Source organism: Dromiciops gliroides, chromosome 4 (genome assembly GCF_019393635.1).
Source record: "Dromiciops gliroides isolate mDroGli1 chromosome 4, mDroGli1.pri, whole genome shotgun sequence".
Classification (NCBI taxonomy): Eukaryota; Metazoa; Chordata; class Mammalia; order Microbiotheria; family Microbiotheriidae; genus Dromiciops; species Dromiciops gliroides.
In genome coordinates this window covers 32,765,100-32,784,000 of record NC_057864.1, presented here as the reverse complement: position 1 = coordinate 32,784,000, position 18,901 = coordinate 32,765,100, and the positions used below count along the sequence as shown (strand labels likewise).

The window sequence follows — 18,901 nt, the reverse complement described above, 5'->3', positions numbered from 1 at the left end:
TCCTTCTCCCCTCATCTCCAGCCACACCTAATTCTTTCCCCCTCCCCACCCCAAGGCTACCCTCATTTTCTAACCCTACCTAGATAGGCTAGGCCAGGTTTCTCCACCCTCCCACCTCCATCTCCCAAAACTCCCTGAAACTCCCCAAGGGCACCTGAGTCACCTTCTGTGTCATGCCCAGGTGGGTCACCTGCTAGCTGGTCAACAAGCTGTGGAAATGAGCCCACTGGCCCGGCCCAGTCCAGGTGTTTTGGCCACTGTTGCTAGGTGATGGGGCTAGGGTGCAGCAGCAGACCTGTCAGCTTCCATTCTCCCTTCCTCCTCCACTGCCATCTATCCCACCCTGCCTGAGGCCCTGCTGTCCCAGAAATGCTGAGCTGGGGGAAGGGGTAGGTCACACCTCAGATCTACCAGTTTAACCAATGCCTGAACAGAAGCCCCTGACAGCATCCCTCTTCTGCTTAACTCCTGGGATGATCAATCATCAGACTCACCAGGCTTAATCTGTTGCTCCCCTCCCCACATTCCTGCCACCTTACCCCCATCATTGCTTAGTTCTGCTTTCCCAGTCTCGGGAGGTAAGGCCACCTGTCTAGTGCCTTGCCAGGCAGCCCTTCAGATGCATGAAGCCTCCTCCCTGGGAAGCAGAGACAAGCTCAAAGTCTCTGGGTCCTCGGGGATCCAGTGTATCTGAACCCCGAAGGGCTCCAGACAAGCTGGAGAAGCAGAACAGGCCCTAAGGAGCCAGCCAGCAGCCTCATTTTACAGATGAGCAGAGGCCCAGAAAGGGAAAGGGATTCATTTTCATGCATCCAGCACTCCCCTCAGACAGCTGGGATGTCCCCTGATTTTAGAGCCAGGGCCATGGGAATGACCAATCCCAGCCTCCTTCAGTGTCCTCAGTTTTTCTTTCCTAACAGTCACCTCCCTCATCCAGTCTAAAGGCAAAAGCTGGGGGACTTTGGCTTTTTACACCCCTGCTCTCCCAATCTTGAGGCCCTAGAAATTTTTTTTTTTTTGGTGAGGCAATTGGGGTTAAGGGACTTGCCCAGGCTCACACAGCTAATAAGTGTCAAGTGACTGAGGCTGGATTTGAACTCATGTCCTCCTGAATCCAGGACCAGTGTTCTATCCACTGTACCACCTAGCTGCCCTAGAACAAAGTTATTTTCCTGGAAAGAGGAAAGCATTTGGGGAGGGTGGACAGAGATTGTATAAGACCCAGCCAATCAGTTCAGAGTGTGCTAAACACTGTGTGCTCTGCCTTAGGGCCTGGGGGTCTTTCCCACAGAATTTAGGCTGCGAAGGGGAGAGGACATGGCCAGACAAAACCCATGTAAGTCAGTGCAGGGTGGGGATGGGGGCAGGAGAAGGATCCAAAAGGTGGAATCCCTACTGGAGCTGAGCTTTGAGCCTGGAATGAAACCAAGCTTTCCAGGAGGGGTAGGGGGTGAGGGAATGTATTCCGGGCCAAAGGGATGTGGGGTTGGCAGGCTTAAAGGCCACATAGAAGATCCTGTAATGCTTTAAGGTCCACAGAGGCCTCTGGCCAACAGCCTGGGGCAGTAGAACTAGGGCTGAGGAGGAGGACTCCAGAGAAAGCACAAAACAGCAAGGAAACCTCAGCTGTGGCAGAAGAAAGAAGAGGGAGGGGCAAAGCCCACAGCTTTCTCAGGCTCAGAATGAATCCAGACCCACCGGAAGGCAGCCAGCCAGACGGAAATCTGCAGTGAGGGCAGGAAATATTTACCCACCCCCCTCTGTGCTGTTTGCAGCCCGGAAGCTTCATCAGGACCCAGTAGTCTCATCTCCCCATTTTAGAGAAGGGGAATCCAAGGGGTCCAGAGGAGGAAAACTGGTTAACCTTCCTACACTCTGGCCCAGCTCTTTCCTCTAGACCCAGCTGGACACCTTCAGCCCAAGCCCTTGCCTGCCTAGAATGGAGAGAAGGTAGCCAAAGTTCAGCACCACTGAGTACCAAATACTAGCCTGAGTGTATGTGTGAGGGCACTTTAGGCCCGGATCAAGGTTTTGGCCTCATGGGAGAGCTTGCTGGGGATGGAGGGAGGGGTTAGTACAGGGCAATGTCGGCCAGCTCTACTGCAGAGAGTCAGAACTGAACAGGGACTTAGGAATCCTAGCGTGATAATGATAGTTCACAATAACTGGTTGATTTTGATTTGCCATGTCCAGCAATATCACCTTTGCTACTCTGACAAGAGGCTCCCCTCTGAATCCCAGAACTACTTAAGAAGCATTTGATGTGGCCATGTGGTTTCCAGTATCGAATGGAATGTCAGTTCCTTGAGGGCAGGACTAGCTTCACTTCTGTGTCCATAAGCTAGGCCCTCTAGAAATGTTGGACTTGAATGGACATTTCTGAAAGCTTTGGAACCTTACCATGAGCTCCAGCTGAGGTCAACAAGCTGAGAAGCCAGTGTCCGAAGCAGGAAGTGGGCAGCCTCCTGTGACATTCCAGCACTAAGGCCGGAGAGAATCCCAGTGGCGGCCAGTTCAGTTTGACCTTGAACAAGGGCCCCTTCCAGCAGAACCCAGATCTGGGCATCTAGCCTTCACTTGAAGACTTCTATTGATGGAAAACTCACCATCTCCCCAGGCAATCTAATCCACTAATTGTTTCTTTAAGTTAGGCCTAAAGTGGTCTCTCTACAACTTTCCCCTTCCTTTTCCTCATTCCTGGTCCTACCTACCTTCTGGGGCCAAGAACTAGGCTTTTCCATGTAGTATTTTAAACACTTGCAGTGTTCTGTAAGCTAAACACCTTTGGAAACCACAGTGGAAGACACTGAGGCGTAGAAAAGTACCTCAGTTTGCCCAAGGTCACACTAGTGAGTGAGGGGCAGGACCTGAATTAAAACCTAGGTGTTAGAACCCTAAGGTTAGTAGGGATGTATGAGCCTCGGGAATGTTGAATCACTTCCTGGATCCTTTCCCCACACCTAGGCCTGACCAAAGTCAGTCAAACAATTCTGGAAGTAGGCAACAGACGGAGACAAGTTGGTTCTGTTCCTGATCCCCTCAGCCCGGTGTTACCAAGCCCTATGAGGGACAGTACAAAGCAGCAGCCAGGGTTGGGTGTGTTGGGCTGCCCTTCTGAAGTGCTGAGTACCCCGTTACTAGAAATTTTTGAGGACTAGCAAGTTGATCCCCTTGGTGTATGGTGGTCAAGGAGAAGGTAAACCAAATGCCTCTGAGACCCCTTTCCTCAGTTGGTCCTGTTGGCAAGAGGGGACAAATTGGAGGCTGGTATGGGAGTCAAGCCCCAGTGGGTTCTTATCTAGTTCTTGCTCTGCCCTTAACTGGCTGGGTGACCCTGGGGTCAGGGTCCCCTCACAGCCCTTATTGGAGCCAAAAGGGGCTGTGGGAAGAGTTGAATCTGTTTGGGCCCTTGTAGTTTGCCAAGGAAAATCCCCTCTGGGAAATGTGGGGAGAGGTACTTTTGTTCAAGCAGCCACTCTATCCTCTGGACTCTCCCCAGGATGTAATGAGTGGGGCTCTGGCTGCTTGAACAAAAGTACTCACTCTGGGGTCAGAGGTCAGGGCCAGTGACTCAGCAGTGATCTTGAGGCACCCCTGGGCTCTAGCCTGGCCTGGAGAGGGGTGGGGTAAGGTGGGGCAGGGGTGCCCTGGGGACCCACTAGGGCTTTCCCCATCTGACTTTTACCCCTTGAAGGGCTTTGTCTGACAGCCTTGGGAGCAGAAGAGGAAATAGGAACAGAGAGGCATGGGTGACTTTGGGGAAACCCTCCTCCTCCCTTCTGGGATTCCTCAGTTGTCCCATCTGTGAAATAGAAATAGAAATTTACTTTTTAAGCCCTAAAGCCCTACACAAATGGAAGTGAAGGGGGAGGAGAGATGTAGTTAGGGCCTTGGGACTCAACTTTGCTAATCCTCTGTCGGTACTTAGAAGCACTAGTTGAGTCCTGTTCAATAGTGTCCAACTCTTCATGATGCCATTCTGGGTTTTCTTAGCAAAGGTGGCAGTAGAGTGGTAGGCTGAGACAGGATTGGAACCCAGGCCTGCTTCCTGCTTCCTCCCTCATTCCCGGGAGAGCTAAGCTTTGTGTCAGGAATGACTCAGGAGGGAGAGAAGGGCTGTCACCTGAGCCCATTACCAAGGGTCACCCATTGCTTGGATTGAGTCAACCCTGGGGGGGGGGGTGGGGAGTGGGGAGGGTGAAGAGATGCCAAGCCCTCCCCCCACTGTGACCTCAGGGCTTCTGCCCCGGGCCCAGCTCGGGGTGGGGGGAGCTCCGGGGGCGCAGGGGTCAGGCCAGGGTCCCGGGGACCTGTCCGAGGCTGCTGAGCCCGGCCCGCCTGGGGTCCTGGGCGGCGGCGCCGGGCCCCGCAGCACATGGGTCAGGTTGCCTCCTCGGGGCCCGAGAAGCTCAGCCCGGTGGCGGCTGCGGCGCTGCCCAAGGGAGGAGGGCGCCCGGAGGGAGGCTCCCAGAGCGCTGGGCGCAGCGCCCGGGATGGGCTGACCCGGACCTCAGTGACCGGAAGTGACGCCAGCCGGGGGATTCTATGCCCAGGGGCTGGGAGTTCTGGGGGGGCCCGGCCGGGGCTGTCTGGGGCCGGGACCCCCCGCAGTGGCGGCGGCAGCAGCAGCGGCGGCAGCAGCAGCGTCTGCCCGGACCCGGCCCGCGTCCGCTGTCGGTCCCGCCAGGAGGGCTCCAGGGCTCGGGCCCGCGGCCGGGTGCGAAACTCTGGTTCCTGCTCGGGCTCGGGCTCGGCCTCGGGGCCCGTGACCTCGCTCCCCCCAGCCTGGGTCATGGGGCCCCCGGGAGGGGCTCCGGGGGGACCCCCAGGAGGGCCGCCGGGAGGAGCCTCGGCCCACGTTCCGCCCCACTCGATGCAAGGAGACCCTGCCACCTTCAGGGCCGCACTGCGGGGGCTGCTCAACTGTGCGCGCTTCAGGTGAGCCCCGGGGCGAGGGCGGGGGCTGCCAGTGCCAGGCAGAAAGCCTGGGGAGCTTGGGCGCGGGCTGGGTACGCCAGGGTACGCCGGTGCGAGCGGGAGCTAGCAAGGCCGATGGCCGGGGGGGCCCGGGGGCGAGTGGTCCACGAGGGACGCGGGTGTCACACTTAAGGTGTGAGACAGTGTTCCTGTGACAGGGTGTGTGTGGGTGTGTGAATGTGTGCACCGCCCCTCTGCCCGCGGGCGCCGGTCCTTGTATGTACCAGGGGAACGCCCTCTCTCAGCTCTGCCAACCTGCCTTTAACTAAGACTGCCTCCCACGCCCAAAGCAGCCCCGACCAGGGGCCATGCAGTTGGTGCTCGAAGACTCAGATGGGGAGCCCACCAGCTTCTGTAGCGACAGCTCTCAGCGCTGGAAGTTTCGCCTGAAATTCAGTGCCTGCCGTTCTCCCCACCCCCAAATCCCAGCGCTCCCTCCCGTCCAAGAAGGCCAGGGTGAGGGATGTGCCAGGGATACTTGAAGACAGCTCTCTGGGACCTCTCTGAGTTTTCTCCCAAAACATGGCCAGCTCCTTCACCCAGCCCTCTTTCAGTGCCTACGTAATTCACCCTCCTCCAGACACTGCGCAGCTTATCAATGCCCTTTAAAAAAAATGAATCACCCAGAACCAAGAACAGTCTCCCCTCTTTATTCCTGGAAACTCTGCCTCCCTTAAGGCAGCCCAAGCTCCAGCCCTTAGCTGCTGCTGCTTTGAATCTGGATCTTTACAAGTCAGCAAGTCCAACATTTTACAGGGCAGGAAACAGACCAGAATGGGGACTTGATGGTGGTGGTAGGAACTCAGATGCAAGGCAGGTCCTCTGACTTCAAAGCTCCCCCACCTCCATCATTCCTCAGGCTAGAGGGTAGTCCTAGGAGATCCTGCTAGGCTCTGGACATGCCCCTTTCTTCTCCCCGCCCCCCCACCAGGCAATCTCAGCTGGCCTTCTCAAACTCAGATAGGGTTCTGGCCACCACCAATGGGCAGCAGTGCCAGCTTTGGGGCTTCCAATGATGGCATAAGGGAAAGAGCATAAGTTTTAGAGACCTGGGTTCAAATCTCACCTTTGCTGCTTGTTCTCCAGAGGGCCCTTGCTTGTCTCAATTAGGTTTCAGCAAGTTCTCCAGTCCAGGCAGAGGTGTGGGCATGGGGCCCAGTGAGGCTAGCTGACAGCAGTCAGCCTCACCAGGGAGAAGAGGCCAGCAGGCATCTGATAGGGATAGGGACAGGCCTAGTGGATAGTGGAGAGGAGCTGGCTAGTTCTCATGACTTGCCTAGGGACCAAAGTGAAATTAAGGACCTTGGTGATGACCAAGTGTTGTATGCACAAGGCTAACTCTGGCCTCTTCTTCTCCCGGGCATTTTTGCCCTAGCAGTGCCCTGACAGTCTCTTGCTTAGCTCTATTTCCTAGAGAAACCAGGCTTGCCAACACACTTGGCCACAGCACTGCCCACTTTACAGAGGACAAAACAGGTCCAGAGAAAGGACTTTACACAGTAAGGAGCAGACCTGAGACTAGCCCAGGTCTTCAGACTCCAAATAGAATTATAAAGCAAGAAGGATCCTTAGATAGTAGTACTTTACCAATGGGAAACCCGTGGCCCAGATAGGGAATGAGGCTTGCCCACAGTCACACAGCCAGTTAAGTAGCAGAGCCAGAAACTGGGGCTCTCTCCAAAGCCTTTTATCAAGAGCACTTTTTTTTTTTTAAGAATATTGTGGGGGCAGCTAGATGTCGAAGTGGTTAAAGCACTGGCCCTGGATTCAGGAGTACCTGAGTTCAAATCTGGTCTCAGACACTTGACACTTACTAGCTGTGTGACCATGGGCAAGTCACTTAACCCTAATTGCCTCACTTAAAAAAAAAAAAAAAGAATATTGTGTGCTGCCTGAAGAAGTAGTGAGCTTCCCTTCTTGGAGGTATTCTAGCAGAACCTGAACTTGCTGGGGATCTCTTTCAGATACATCTTGGACTAAGTGCGTCTGGGGTCTTTTGGAGCTCTGTGGTTCCATGTTTCTGAGTCTACAGGGCCCTGAATAGTAGGAGGCCTTAGGCATAATGGGAATATTACCCTTACCCTTGGCAGAGGTACCTGGGGATGATTCCAAGCAGTGTGAAGCCCAGGGCTGAGTAACAAGTGATTGTCCTGGTGAGAGGATGGCTATGGAAGGAAAGGAAAGGCAGAAACATCCAGGCTGTACTCAGGGGGAGAGGTTCTGTTTGCGTGGGGAAAATGGAATCCTATTGGGGGGGTCTTGAATGCCAAGCCAAGGAGTGTGGGCGGTGGGGTGTGACATCATGAAGCTAGTGATGAAGAAAGACCAGTGTGGTGGCACTGGGGAGGAGGGATCGGATGGAGGATGGAGCCAAGTGACTCAGCTTTCGCTCTTGGTGACTTGGAGGATGGAGGAGGTTTGTGGGAGGAAGAGGATGAGCTTGGGGCTGCTTGTGTTGGTTCTGCAGGGCTGGATGGAGATGGGGGTGCACTGGTGAGCCCCCACCACAAGACCTGTCAGCATGAGCCCCACTGCCTTTCCCTGGGCTAGCTCAGGACTGGCCAGCCATTGGGCAAAAGGCAGATTTGGGGGTGGGACTAGCCACTGTCTCCCCTTATTTCAGTTCTCACTTCAGTCTTGAAGATGGGAGAGTGTGAGTGTCCCCCTCTGGCTCTCTGCTGTTCGCTAACACTCCTCCCCTAACTCAGCCTGGGGCAGCTTCCAAACTCCATAATCTTGCAGCTTTCTTGTGGGATGGAGGGTGCCTGTCTGGGTATACTCAGAGAAGACCCCTTCAGCCCTTGACTCTGGCTGGCTCTGGACAAGGCTGGGTCGGCCTGAAGAAACTTAGCATTTCCTCCTAACCAGCCTTGCAACCTAATCATGGCAGCCAATAGCACACCCATTTTTTTTTTTGGTGTTGTTGTTTTGTGGGGGGGGTTTTTGGTGAGGCAATTGGGGTTAAGTGACTTGCCCAGGGTCACACAGCCAGTAAGTGTCAAGTGTCTGAGGCTGGATTTGAACTCAGGTCCTCCTGACTCCAGGGCCGGTGCTCTATCCACTGCGACATCTAGCTGCCCCACATACCCATTTTTGAGACAGAGACTGATACCTGCCCCTGTGTATGGCTCCCTGGCTGAAGCCTTGGAGGGGTAGGGGATGCTTTCCTGCTTCAGCTGATGAGGACCCTGCCCACACTTCTCCCAGAAGTGTGGTATGGCACCAGGTGATGACTAGGGGTGCCTAGCACCCAGATAGCTTCCTGATGGGCTAAATGGAATTGGAGGATTGGGCCAATGACTGTGAGGGGAGTGCTCTGGCTCCAGAATAGGCAGCCTAATGATATCACCCAGGCCCAGTAGGGAATGAGAGGACAATGAGTGACTCTTCTGGGTCAGTGAAGACTGAGCCTTCCCTCTGTGCCGGCAGGAGGCATAAAGAAAGGAGATCTGCATCCTGTCCTCCAGGAGCACACGGTCTAATCTGGCTTCATGCCAAATAGAACAGTGCACCCTGGAGGTGGGAACCTGACTTTGCCAGTATCTGACCCTGGACATGTCACTTAGCTCTCTGGGCCTCACTTTCCTTGCTTGAACCATGAGGAGAATCCATGGGAGGAACTATACATTTTTAAGTTGGAGAAGAGAAGACGCAGGGAGAAAGACCTGTTCTGTTTGGCCCCTGAGGGCAGAGTCCAGAGCCATGGGGTGCAGGAGGGGGAGGGGAGTTGCCAAGAGACAAATTTAGGGTCCATTTATGGGAGAACTTTCTAACCATGAGAGCTGTCCCTGAGTGGAAGGGCTGCCACGAGAAGTGGTGAGCTCCCCATCACCGGAGGTCTGCAAACAGGCTAGATGCCTCCTTATGTGAAGGCTGCAGATACAGGGAGCTCTGGTCAATTACAGGTTGGATTCCATGGCCTCTGAGCCTTCCCCTGTGGTCCTGTCCTCCAAGGGTGCCTCAGACTCTGAACGATAGAGACTAGGGAAGGTGGTGATCAGTGTGGGCTATCAGGAGGCAGGGCAGGGCAGGACAGGACCAGCACCCCCACTTTCCCCATGGTGCTTGTCCCCAGCTGTCTCCCAGGTCTCGGTTGGTTTTCCTGGCTGGGGTCCAATTGGGTACTCACTCCCCTGAGCAGGTTACTGGCATGGTGTCCTTGCCCTCCACAGCCCAATTCGGTGAAATGCCAGGATGGGGGTGGGGTGAGGAGGGTAGAGAGGGAGTAATGGGACCAGATCCCTGGGTGGGGGGAGGGGAAGTTTGGCTCATTTCAGATTCCTGGCTTCTCTCTTGGGCTAGCCTCTGCTCTTCCACCCCAGGTAGGACAGGGCGCTCCCTGAACTCAGCCCCAAGGTGATGTACACTAGAAGCTATGCCCTCGGCCCCATCCTTTGACCATCACCAAAGAGGCTGAAGTTATTTCCAGCATCCCTGATGAAGGGGAAGGAGCCATTGGGCCAGACAACCTCTGGCTCCTCTTGTCTGGTCCAACCATGGCCCCCCTCTCCCCTCTCTTCCAGTGGTAGCAAAAGTGGCATAAGATTTGGGATCAAGGATCTTGGGTTCCGATTTTGGCTTCACCACTTATCAGCTGCATGCTTTTTGCTCTCTTAGACTCAGTTTCTTCTTCTGTAGAATGAGGGTCTTGGACAAGATGGCCCCTTCCAGGTCTAGAGCAAGGGCTGGTCTCCCTCCTTCCCAGGCTCCTTCCTGGGGTCCACATGGGCCGCCTGGGTCGGGGAGGGGGGGTAAGGGGGAGGTTTTGGAACTGAGACCCTATTGACTTTGTGACCAAGTGGAGATCCTTGACAGTGCCCTGGGCTGGGACTATGAAGGTCAAATTCAGTGACTTTCCCCTTTTCTCCTTCTGCCCCACACAGATGGGGCCTGTCAGGGCTTTGTCTCTTGCCTGGAAGGTTGGCAACTGGGCTCCTCTTTGGTCTCCTGCCACCCTCACCAGCTGGGCTCCTGGCCCTGGGCTGGGGATTCATGCCTGGAGACTCCGCCAGACAGGCTAGCCTGGGAGCCACCTCCCAAAGGCTGTCAGCAGCTTCCAGAGGCCTTGGAATTTTTTTTTTTTTTTGCAGGGCAATGAGGGTTAAATGACTTGCCCAGAGTCACACAGCTAGTAAGTGTCAAGTGTCTGAGGCCAGATTTGAACTCAGGTCCTCTTGACTCCAGGGCCAGTGCTCTATCCACTGCGCCACCTAGCTGCCCCTTCCAGAGGCCTTGGAACCCCCAGCCTCACTAGACTCAGGCTAGGGAATCCAGGGCCTGGGAGATACCTGGGAAATGCTGCCCGGGGAATGCTAGGAGAGCTGTCCCAGGCTGGAAGGTGCAGCCTCAGTTGGTGGTCAGCTACCCACTTGTGTGTCCTTTCTATGGCTGTGGGATTGGGCCATATGCCTTCTGACTCTGTCAGGCTGGGTTCTGAGATCTCCAGGGTGAGCCTGTGTCCTTGGAGGTGGTTTGGGGGACTTGGTGCCCCCTTTGAGGAGGGGGCCACAGGACGTACTGGGAACCGAGGCCTAAAGGATCACCCACCCCCCCAGCCCACTGGGCCTCCCTGCCTGGGTGTGGGTGGGAGACTGAGCTGAGAGGATGGAGGGCCCTCCCCCACAGCAAGGGCCACAGCTGTGTCAGTGCTGCTCTGGCGTAGAAGGCTGGGCTTCCTGACTTCTCTTGTAACTCTCTCCTCTCCCCACCTTTCAAAGAGTATGTTAGGAAAGTGGGTGTCACCCAGCCAGGTCTCTGGTGGAAACCTGTGGTTGGCAAAGTTTTTACTGCTCATCAGCACTTCCTTCCCTCCTCCTCCGCCCCCAGCCCCCTGGCAGTCATGGGCTCCAGCAGCAGGTGCTCTTGAAGGGAGTAGGGTCCCACCGGGACCCTGACACCCAAGAACCCTGTCCTGGGCCTAGATCTGAGACGAGTCCCTCATTCACTATTCACAGCTGATGGATCTGAGGCCCACGGGCCTAACTACCCAACCTCCGCCCCCACCCCCAGCATCCTAAATGTAACCTCAGAAAAGATTCACGTCAGGCTAGGAGGGGGTGCAGGAAGCCAGCGAGGAAACGCTGACTTAGCAGCCTCAGGAACGCTGGGGCTGTTTTTGCTTTCGAGGTCCCAGGATGCCCAGCCCCGTGTACACCTCCCTCCATCCTGCCTTTCAGAGGTGCCCAGGGATGGCCATGAGTCACACACTCAGGAAAGCTGGAAAGCTCAGGGCTGGGGGAGGCTGGCTGCTCTCCACCCACTGCAGACCACTGACTATTACTGTCTCCTCTGTGGGTGCCCATGCCCATGCTGCCTGGCTAACTCCTCCTGGGATGAGCCCCTACCCCAGAGCAGAATCCAGTACCCCAGGGTTGCTCAGTCTCAAGCCTGGGGGGGAGGTAGAGGCCTGGGTGACCAGGGTGGGCTGGGGGTCCCCAGTGCCCCCACTCATACCAGCCCCCCTTTCTCCCTGTCTCTCCATCTCTCCCAGTGATGTCCGGTTCTTGGTGGGTCAAGACCGGAGGGAAGTACTTGCCCACCGCTGCCTCCTGACCTCCCGTTGCGACTACTTCCGCCAGCTCCTGAGTGCGGAAAACCCGGGTGGGGGTGCCCCGGAGGAGCCTGTGATCTTGGCTGATGTGCCCCCAGATGCCTTCTTGATGGTGCTAGAGTTCCTCTATACCAATACCATCACCCTGGATAGGCGAACAGTAGGTGGAGAGGGATGGGAGTGGTAGAGGATTGGGAGGGCAGGAGTCCCATCCCGGGCCCCTCTCTGACCTCAGCCCCACCTCTCTCCCCCCAACCCACAGGTCCTGGAAGTGCTAATTTCATCACTGGAATATGGGCTGTCTGAGCTTCGAGAGGTAGGAGAGATGGGGGGACAGGTTGGCCATGCCAGGAAAGGCCCTCTGGGGCAGCCTCCAGTGCTTAGGCAGGTGAAGCCCCCCCTGGTCAGGCTGGGGAGGAAGGAGAAGGCATAGGAGGGGGATGGGAACAAAGCAGGTGCTGAAGAAGTTGGGATGGACGCAGAGGGGCAGGGAGGTGCATTGTAGGGAGGGATAGGTCTGAAGGCAGGAAAGGTGGACTTGAACCTTGGCCAGCTAGGCCACTGCCTCTTCTGGCCTCAGTTTCCCCTCTGTAAAAGGAGATGCTTGGAATCAATGCCTTTTGAATCCCATCTCCCTGGTTTCTGTTTGTCAGGCTTTGAGGTTGCCCCATTGGCTGCCTTGGAATTTCAAGATGGGAGAGGTTGGTGCTTTGGGTGAGGAGTTCAGAAGGGCAGGGGTGTGGGGGGCAGCTGGCCAAAAGGGATTGGAATTCCCCTCCCAATTCAGCCCCCACCATGTGACAGGGTCCAGGCAGGCAGGGCTGGGGGCATAACCAGGGATTCCTGGGAACATGCTCACTCTTGCCCCATTCCTCATTCAATGTTCCTTGAAATCAGGGGCTGGCACCTGGTAAGATCCCCATCCCAGGGGGTAGGGCTGGGGATAGACTTGTCCTAAAACAAACAGGCCCCAGTCCACCCCTACCCACTGAGCCTGCCCGAGGCCACATTCTCCTGGGGCTTACCCCCATTCCTGCAGGCACCCCCAGTGCCCAGGAAAGGCACAACAGGCTTGAGGCCCCCAGGGGTTAGGTGTGCTAAGTTGGTGCAGTGGGCATACCCCACATTGACATGGGCATAGAATGGGGCTGAAGGCGGGCGGCCTGGAGCCCCATGACAAGGCAGAGAGGAAGGACTCACTGGGCATCAGTGTCTGTCATCCCCAGGGTTTCCTGGCCCAAAGCCCACATTGTCCCAGCATGTGTCACCGGCAAAGGGTTTGTTCCTAGGCACCCTCTTTGGCCTCTGCCACTGGGAACTGGGTCCCTGGGAGCTAGGTTCCAGGAGGCCTGCCCTGTCACTCCTGGGGAAGCCCACACTTCTTGGCTCGGCCTGTGCCGGAGGAGGACCCAAAGTAACCCCACCACCCAGGCCCTAGCTCGTACCTCAGTCACCCTGACCGCAGGGAGAGGCAAAGGGAATTCAGTGCCAGAGTCCTAGGTCCTCCTGCCTCTGCCTCTGCCACTGACTTATGGTGGACCTGAAGCCAGTCCCTTTTCCTCTGACCATCTGTCTGTTCATTTGAGAAAGGAAATTGCACCGATGGTCTCTGGAGTCCTCTTTGACCCCCCAAATCTAGAACCATCCTTCAGAATTGACCTAGAACTGCCCCCTCTGCCACTTTCCCAGGGTCTGTGCCTTCCTCTACCACCTCATGCCAGCACCACTGGAGCCACCTCTCTGGTCCCAGGGCTCAGTGTCTCCCCATTCTTATTTAGTCTATCCCCTAAACAGCTGCTCAGGTAATGTTCCTACATCTCAGGTCTGACGGGGTAACTCCCCTTCTCAATAAACTCCAGAGGCTCCCTATTGCCTCAGAGAAAATACACACTCAGCCTGGCAACCCAAGCCCTTAGATCCTCATCTCCTAACGATTCCTGCAAAGAACCCACCCCCCCACATCAGTCTGAAGCCCTCAGCAGAATGGTGGGAACTGATGGACCCCATGCACAATAGCATGAGTTCAGGACACCTATTAAAGACAACAGCAGCAGCAGCTGAAGCCGCTAGGAAGCCTTGAGGAGCCACCCCCATATTTCTTCCGGGGCCCCCAGACCCAGAAACCCTACTCAATTTACTGTCTCTGAATAATTCCCACCTCCACCTTTGCCCAAGACCTTGGATGCCTCCTACCTGCTCCTGGCCTAGCCCATCTAAGCATTTTTCTTCACAGTGAAGGTGAGTCTGAGAAGGCCTCAGGACCCAAGAGCCTCGGTTTTCAGGAGCCTTTCCTGTGGCAGACCCTGCTCAGCCCAGCCCCCAGCCCACATCATACACTCCTGTGCAATGCAAGCCCTTTGGTGATGCCTGGCCAGCTCCCAACCCTTCAGCCTCTCCACTGGAGCCCCATTCATCCCACGGAGGGGCTTGTACCTTTCCCCAGGGAACTCAGGATGGGCAGAGAGCATTTCCCACACAGGCAGGAAAGGACCTTGTTTTTAAATGAGGGAAAGAGCCCCTCACAAAGGGCAGGGATTTGACCAAGGTCATATAAGGACCAGGATTTGAGCCCAGGTGTCCTTTGTCTGGGGCCAGAAGGGGCTGGGAGAGTTCTGCATTGCCCCCAGAGGTCTCCCACGCCCAGCCCTCTCTGTCACTGCTTCAATGTACGCCTCCCCTTTCCTGGCATGCACCATGGCATTGTGTGTGTGTGTGTGGGGGGGAATGACTGGGGGCTGAAGAGGGTTTGTCTTCCTTCTCTCCCCAAATCCCTGCCTCTGTCTCCATCCCAGCTGTGTGTGGAATTCGTGGTGCGAAACCTGGATGTGGAGCTGGTCTGTGAGGCCCTACAGGTGAGTCACCCCCCCAACCCCCCCATACACCCACTCTGACACCTATACCTACACCTCAGCCTAACCAGCTTGGGAGAGAGAAAGCAGGGACCAGCAGGCCTCATCATTATGACTGTAGGAACAGGTCTGGTTGAGGGACTGCAGATGGGCACATCTGCGGCTGGGTCTGGGAGGGACCCCCACTGGCTGGCAGGGGGCTGGGTTGCCAGTGACAGAACGGTGGGTTTCTGTGAGCCTTGGGCAGGTCCTCATTTGAGTGCCCATAGTTCTTTGCATCTGTAGCAACTTCCCATCCTCCAAAGCTGGGCTCCAGAGCTCTGACCGCCCGCCACACACATACACTGTATGGCGCATACAGCCTCCTCATTTCTGCTTTGTCTCTCAGATTGGGAGCCCCTGCCCCCAGAATAGGAGCCTCCAGAGGGCAGGAGGGCAGCTGCTCAGGCCTCTTTCTCTTATGAAGCCCATACCTGACCTCTGGCACAGGCTCAGTAAAGAACTGAGTGGTCACTCAAAGGGACCAACTGTGTGTGTGGGTGTGTGAGTGTGTCTGATGAGTGTGCCCCTGCGCACACACTAGTGCACAGGTGGGTTAGTGAATCAGCAAGGTGCCTGGGAGGCCTGGACCCTGCCAAGGACTCCTCTTAGGCCTCGCACAACCCAGGCTGGGAACCCGGAAGTCCCAAAGACAGGTCAGCCGCTCAGGCCCCAGGGCTAAGAATAGCTGTAACCCCCAGACCTTCACCTCTCACTGCTTCCTGTTGTTATAAACAGGTGGTTGTGGCTCGTGGCTGAAGCTCTATGAATAGAGCCCTCAGCCTGCCAGCCCCTCCCCCATTTTCCCTATTTGTAAAATGTACTGAACATAGGCCTTGCCTCCTCCATGCCACCCCCCCAGGTGAGTAGAGAGACCAAGGGTCAGGCCACCTCAGTCTGTCCTTGTCCATCTGTGTTATGGGCATGATCAGGATTCTTGCCCTTCCCCCTGCCTCCCCTCCCCCACCCTCATAAAGCCTCATGGCCACAGCTGGGGTGGCTATGAATAATTTCTGGCCTCAGATGCCAAGCTGTCTCCCAGTCAGCAGCTGCTGGTGTTGATGCTGCTTGAATGCTCCTCCCCTCTGCGTCCCCACCCTCCACCTGGCTGGTAAACTGTGTCTTGGCGGAGGCCAATTTCTCCCATGAACTCTTTAGGCTTGCCTTGAAACAGGAGCTTCTATGGATGGGCTGGTCTTGTCTGGGGCATGAAGGAGGTGGATCTGCAGGCTTCTAGAAAGACTCCCTCCTGCTAAATCTGTGTTCCTAGGGTCCATCCTGAGCCATCCTGCTAGGAGAGACTTCCACTCCCTCCCATCTCACCAGAAGGAAACAAGCATTTATTAAGTGTGCCAAGCTGTTTTAGAAATATTTCATTTCCCTTGAAACCTGGGAAGGAGGTGCTGCTAATAACCTCATTTCAGAAGGAAGGAAACTGAGGTAGCAGTTAAGTGACTCCACCAGGGTTCCACAGCTGGTAGGGTCTGAGACCAAATTTGAACTCGGGTCTTCCTGAGAGTGTTGAGAGGCTGGACTGGAAGCGTGTCCTCCCGTCTGCAAGGCAGCCCAGGTCAGAGCCTCTCGTGTGTGTATCCTTGTAGGTGGCAGTGACCTTTGGCTTAAGGAGTTTACGGGAGAAGTGTCTGAATTTCATCGACAGTCGCACCCAGGTACTGCCCAGCCTGCCCATGGGGGGGGGGAGGTGGAAGGTGGGGAAAGGGGGAGCCCACAAGGGCAACAAGGAGGATTGGGCCTGACCTGGCCTGCCTCTGCAGGATGTACTGAGGACCCCAGCCTTCCACGAGCTGTCACCAGCTGCCCTGATAACTGTGCTGCGGAGTGACCGCCTGGCAGTGGACGAGGTGGAGCTCATTGCTGCCACCCTTCATTGGGCTCGGGTCAGCTCGGTGAGCCTGGGCCTGGGTCCGGGTGCAGGCCACTGCACCAGGGAGCTGCCTCAGTGGACCAGCCGGGTCTGGAGGTGGGGGGTGGGGTGAAGGGCGAGGGGCGGGAGATGGGAGATCCAGGCCGGGCCTCAGGGCAGGGCGGGGTGGGGCCCACTGGAGATTTGAGGCCCGGGCTGGGGCCGGGCTCTGTTTCAGGCGGTGTTGGAGCAGCCGATGGTCCAGGTGGCCCAGTCCGTGGTGGGAGAGCTGCGGCTGCCTCTGCTGTCCCCATCCGAGCTGAGCTCGCTGGAGGAACAAAACCGGGTTGAGCCTTTCATCCCGGTAGGGGACAACTCCCTGCAGCCTGCGGGGTAGGGGTGGGGGCTCGCTGGCTGCTAGGCCCCACCTCTCCACCCAGAAAACCCCTACTGTGTGCACTTTACGGTGCACCTCCCAGGCATCCCCTACTGTGCGACCCCACAGGGTATCTTCGTTTTCCACGGGGAGGCCCAGCTCCCACAACAGGGCCTCCACAGTCCTTTTTGTGCACCTCCTAGGGAGCTCCTACCGTGGGCCACCCAGGAGTGTTCCCCCCAAGGAGTCCCTACTGTGCACTCTCTGCAGGGAGCCCCACCCCAAGCTACTGTGCGTCCCTGAAGGCCCTTTCCTGGGGAACGTTTCTTCGGTGACAGTGCATGCCTTCCACTCCCCAGGTAGAGCAGATTGCCGAGGCCTGGAAGTGCCATGCCCTGCGCCAGGGGGAAGCGACCCGGGGCATCCAGGGCCGCCGCCGAAAGGGGACCACGCCCCGCGAGCACCACCGCTACCTGGAACTGCATCCCAAGTGATCTAGTTAGGCCGGGTTCCCCGCCCACCCTCCGGCCTCTAGAGATCCCCTCCCCGCCCTGCCTTGCTCTGAATTACAGCTCCCGGCATCCTCCAAGCTGTACAGCCCCCTACCCCACACTTGAACACCTTGACCCAGGATTACAGCTTCCTGCACCTTCTGCGGGCTCTGCCCGGGACTGGAGCTGGGTGAGAATAAAGACCTCAGCCTGCGGCTGCGGCTACTGTTGCAGCCGAGCCCTTTCCCCGATCTCTAAGCGCCAGCTCCTTTATTCACTGCCTGCATCTATTCTCAGGATTTTTTATTCCTACCCCCCGGCTTCCCGTGGGCGTCCCCAGATGCAGATGACTTGTCCAAGGTCACACAGCTAATGGATGGCAAAGGCAGGATTCGGAACCCTGGTATTCTCTCCCTTAGCCCAGAACTCTCTCCTTGTCTCGGGACATTCTAGCTCAAAGCCCATAAACTCAATGGCTATCTCTACGCAGATCTATCTACGAACCCCCTTACCTCTCTCCTGAGTCCCAGTCCCGAATTACCTTGTATTCCCATCTCCATCTGGATGCCCCATAGACACCTCAAGTTCAACACGGCCCAGATTGAACTCGTTATCTCCCCTTTCCTCAACAACCTCTCTCTTAGCCGTCCAGAGAATCATCTTCCCAGTCACCTAGACTTAAGACCTCCATGTAATCCTCAACTCCTCTCTCCTTCACTCTTTTAAAGCAAATTTTATTGCCGGCTCAGTAACCGTCTAGAAACCAAAAATAAATTAAGGCACCAAATCATGGATCAAACCAGACAGTTCACATGTGACCAGAAACCCGTCTACTCTGATGGAAATAGAGTGGGATGTACCAAAGAACCCACAGAAAAGCCCCGCCTCCCGGGCCCAAGTCCTCTCTCCAGCTCCCTCCTATCTGCGCAGTCCTGTCCCTGCTATTTTTCGTCTACTGGGTTCTCTGCTTGGCCTAATTGTATACTGAGTCTTCTTCCCCTATGACCTTCCGTGTATCGGTCTTACGTGTTTCTCATTTCGTCTGGCACAATAATGTTTCCTGACGCTCACAGCCCTCTCTATTCAGACATTCCACAGTTGAACACGTGGGTGGTTTCCATTTTTTCATTATTACGAATAAAGCTGCTAGGAATATTTTTGTATACTGTGTGTTTCCTTTAACAACATACGTAGGCTATCACCCCAGACGAGTTCACGGGGATCAAAGGACCCGATGAGTTCTGTAGTTGTTATAGATCAGACTGTTCAGGGAGCCGGCACTAGTTTAACCTCTACCAACCAAATCCGAGCAAACCCATCTGACCTGTCCTCATGGACCTGTCTGTCTCTGCCCTCTCCCCTTCCTATTCAGCCTTCGAAGAGCTGCCAAAAATTATCCTCGTAAAGCACACCGCAGGCAGCTGGGTGGCACCAGAGTACATAGAGCACGAAGCCTGGAGTGAGGAAGACTCATCTTCGCGAATTCAAATCTGGCTTCAGCCGCTTAATAACTGTGTGACTCTGGGCAAGTCTATTAACTTTTTGCATCAGTTTACTCATCTGCCAAATGAGCCGAACAGGAAAAAGATAAGCTACTCCAGTACATCTATCTAAAAAACAAAATTCCAAATAAAGTCACGAGGAACGAGACGAGGCCGAAAAACACCCCACATATGACCATCTACCACCGCAAAACAAGACTCTTAGTTTCCTCTAATACACCCGACGAAAAACATCGCTCTGTATAGTGAAACC

The 18,901-nt window shown here is 55.8% G+C and overlaps 1 protein-coding gene across 1 annotated transcript; it reads left to right on the top strand.

Annotated features, from left to right (window-relative positions):
* The first annotated feature begins 4,369 nt into the window (after positions 1 to 4,369).
* BTBD19 (BTB domain containing 19) lies at positions 4,370 to 18,301 on the top strand. The gene is made up of 8 exons (XM_044004353.1): positions 4,370 to 4,938; positions 11,468 to 11,687; positions 11,790 to 11,843; positions 14,320 to 14,379; positions 16,017 to 16,085; positions 16,191 to 16,322; positions 16,518 to 16,643; positions 17,015 to 18,301. The coding sequence occupies exons 1-8, from the start codon at positions 4,376 to 4,378 to the stop codon at positions 17,147 to 17,149; spliced, it is 1,359 nt and encodes a 452-aa protein (XP_043860288.1). The 5' UTR covers positions 4,370 to 4,375; the 3' UTR covers positions 17,150 to 18,301.
* Positions 18,302 to 18,901: the final 600 nt, after the last annotated feature.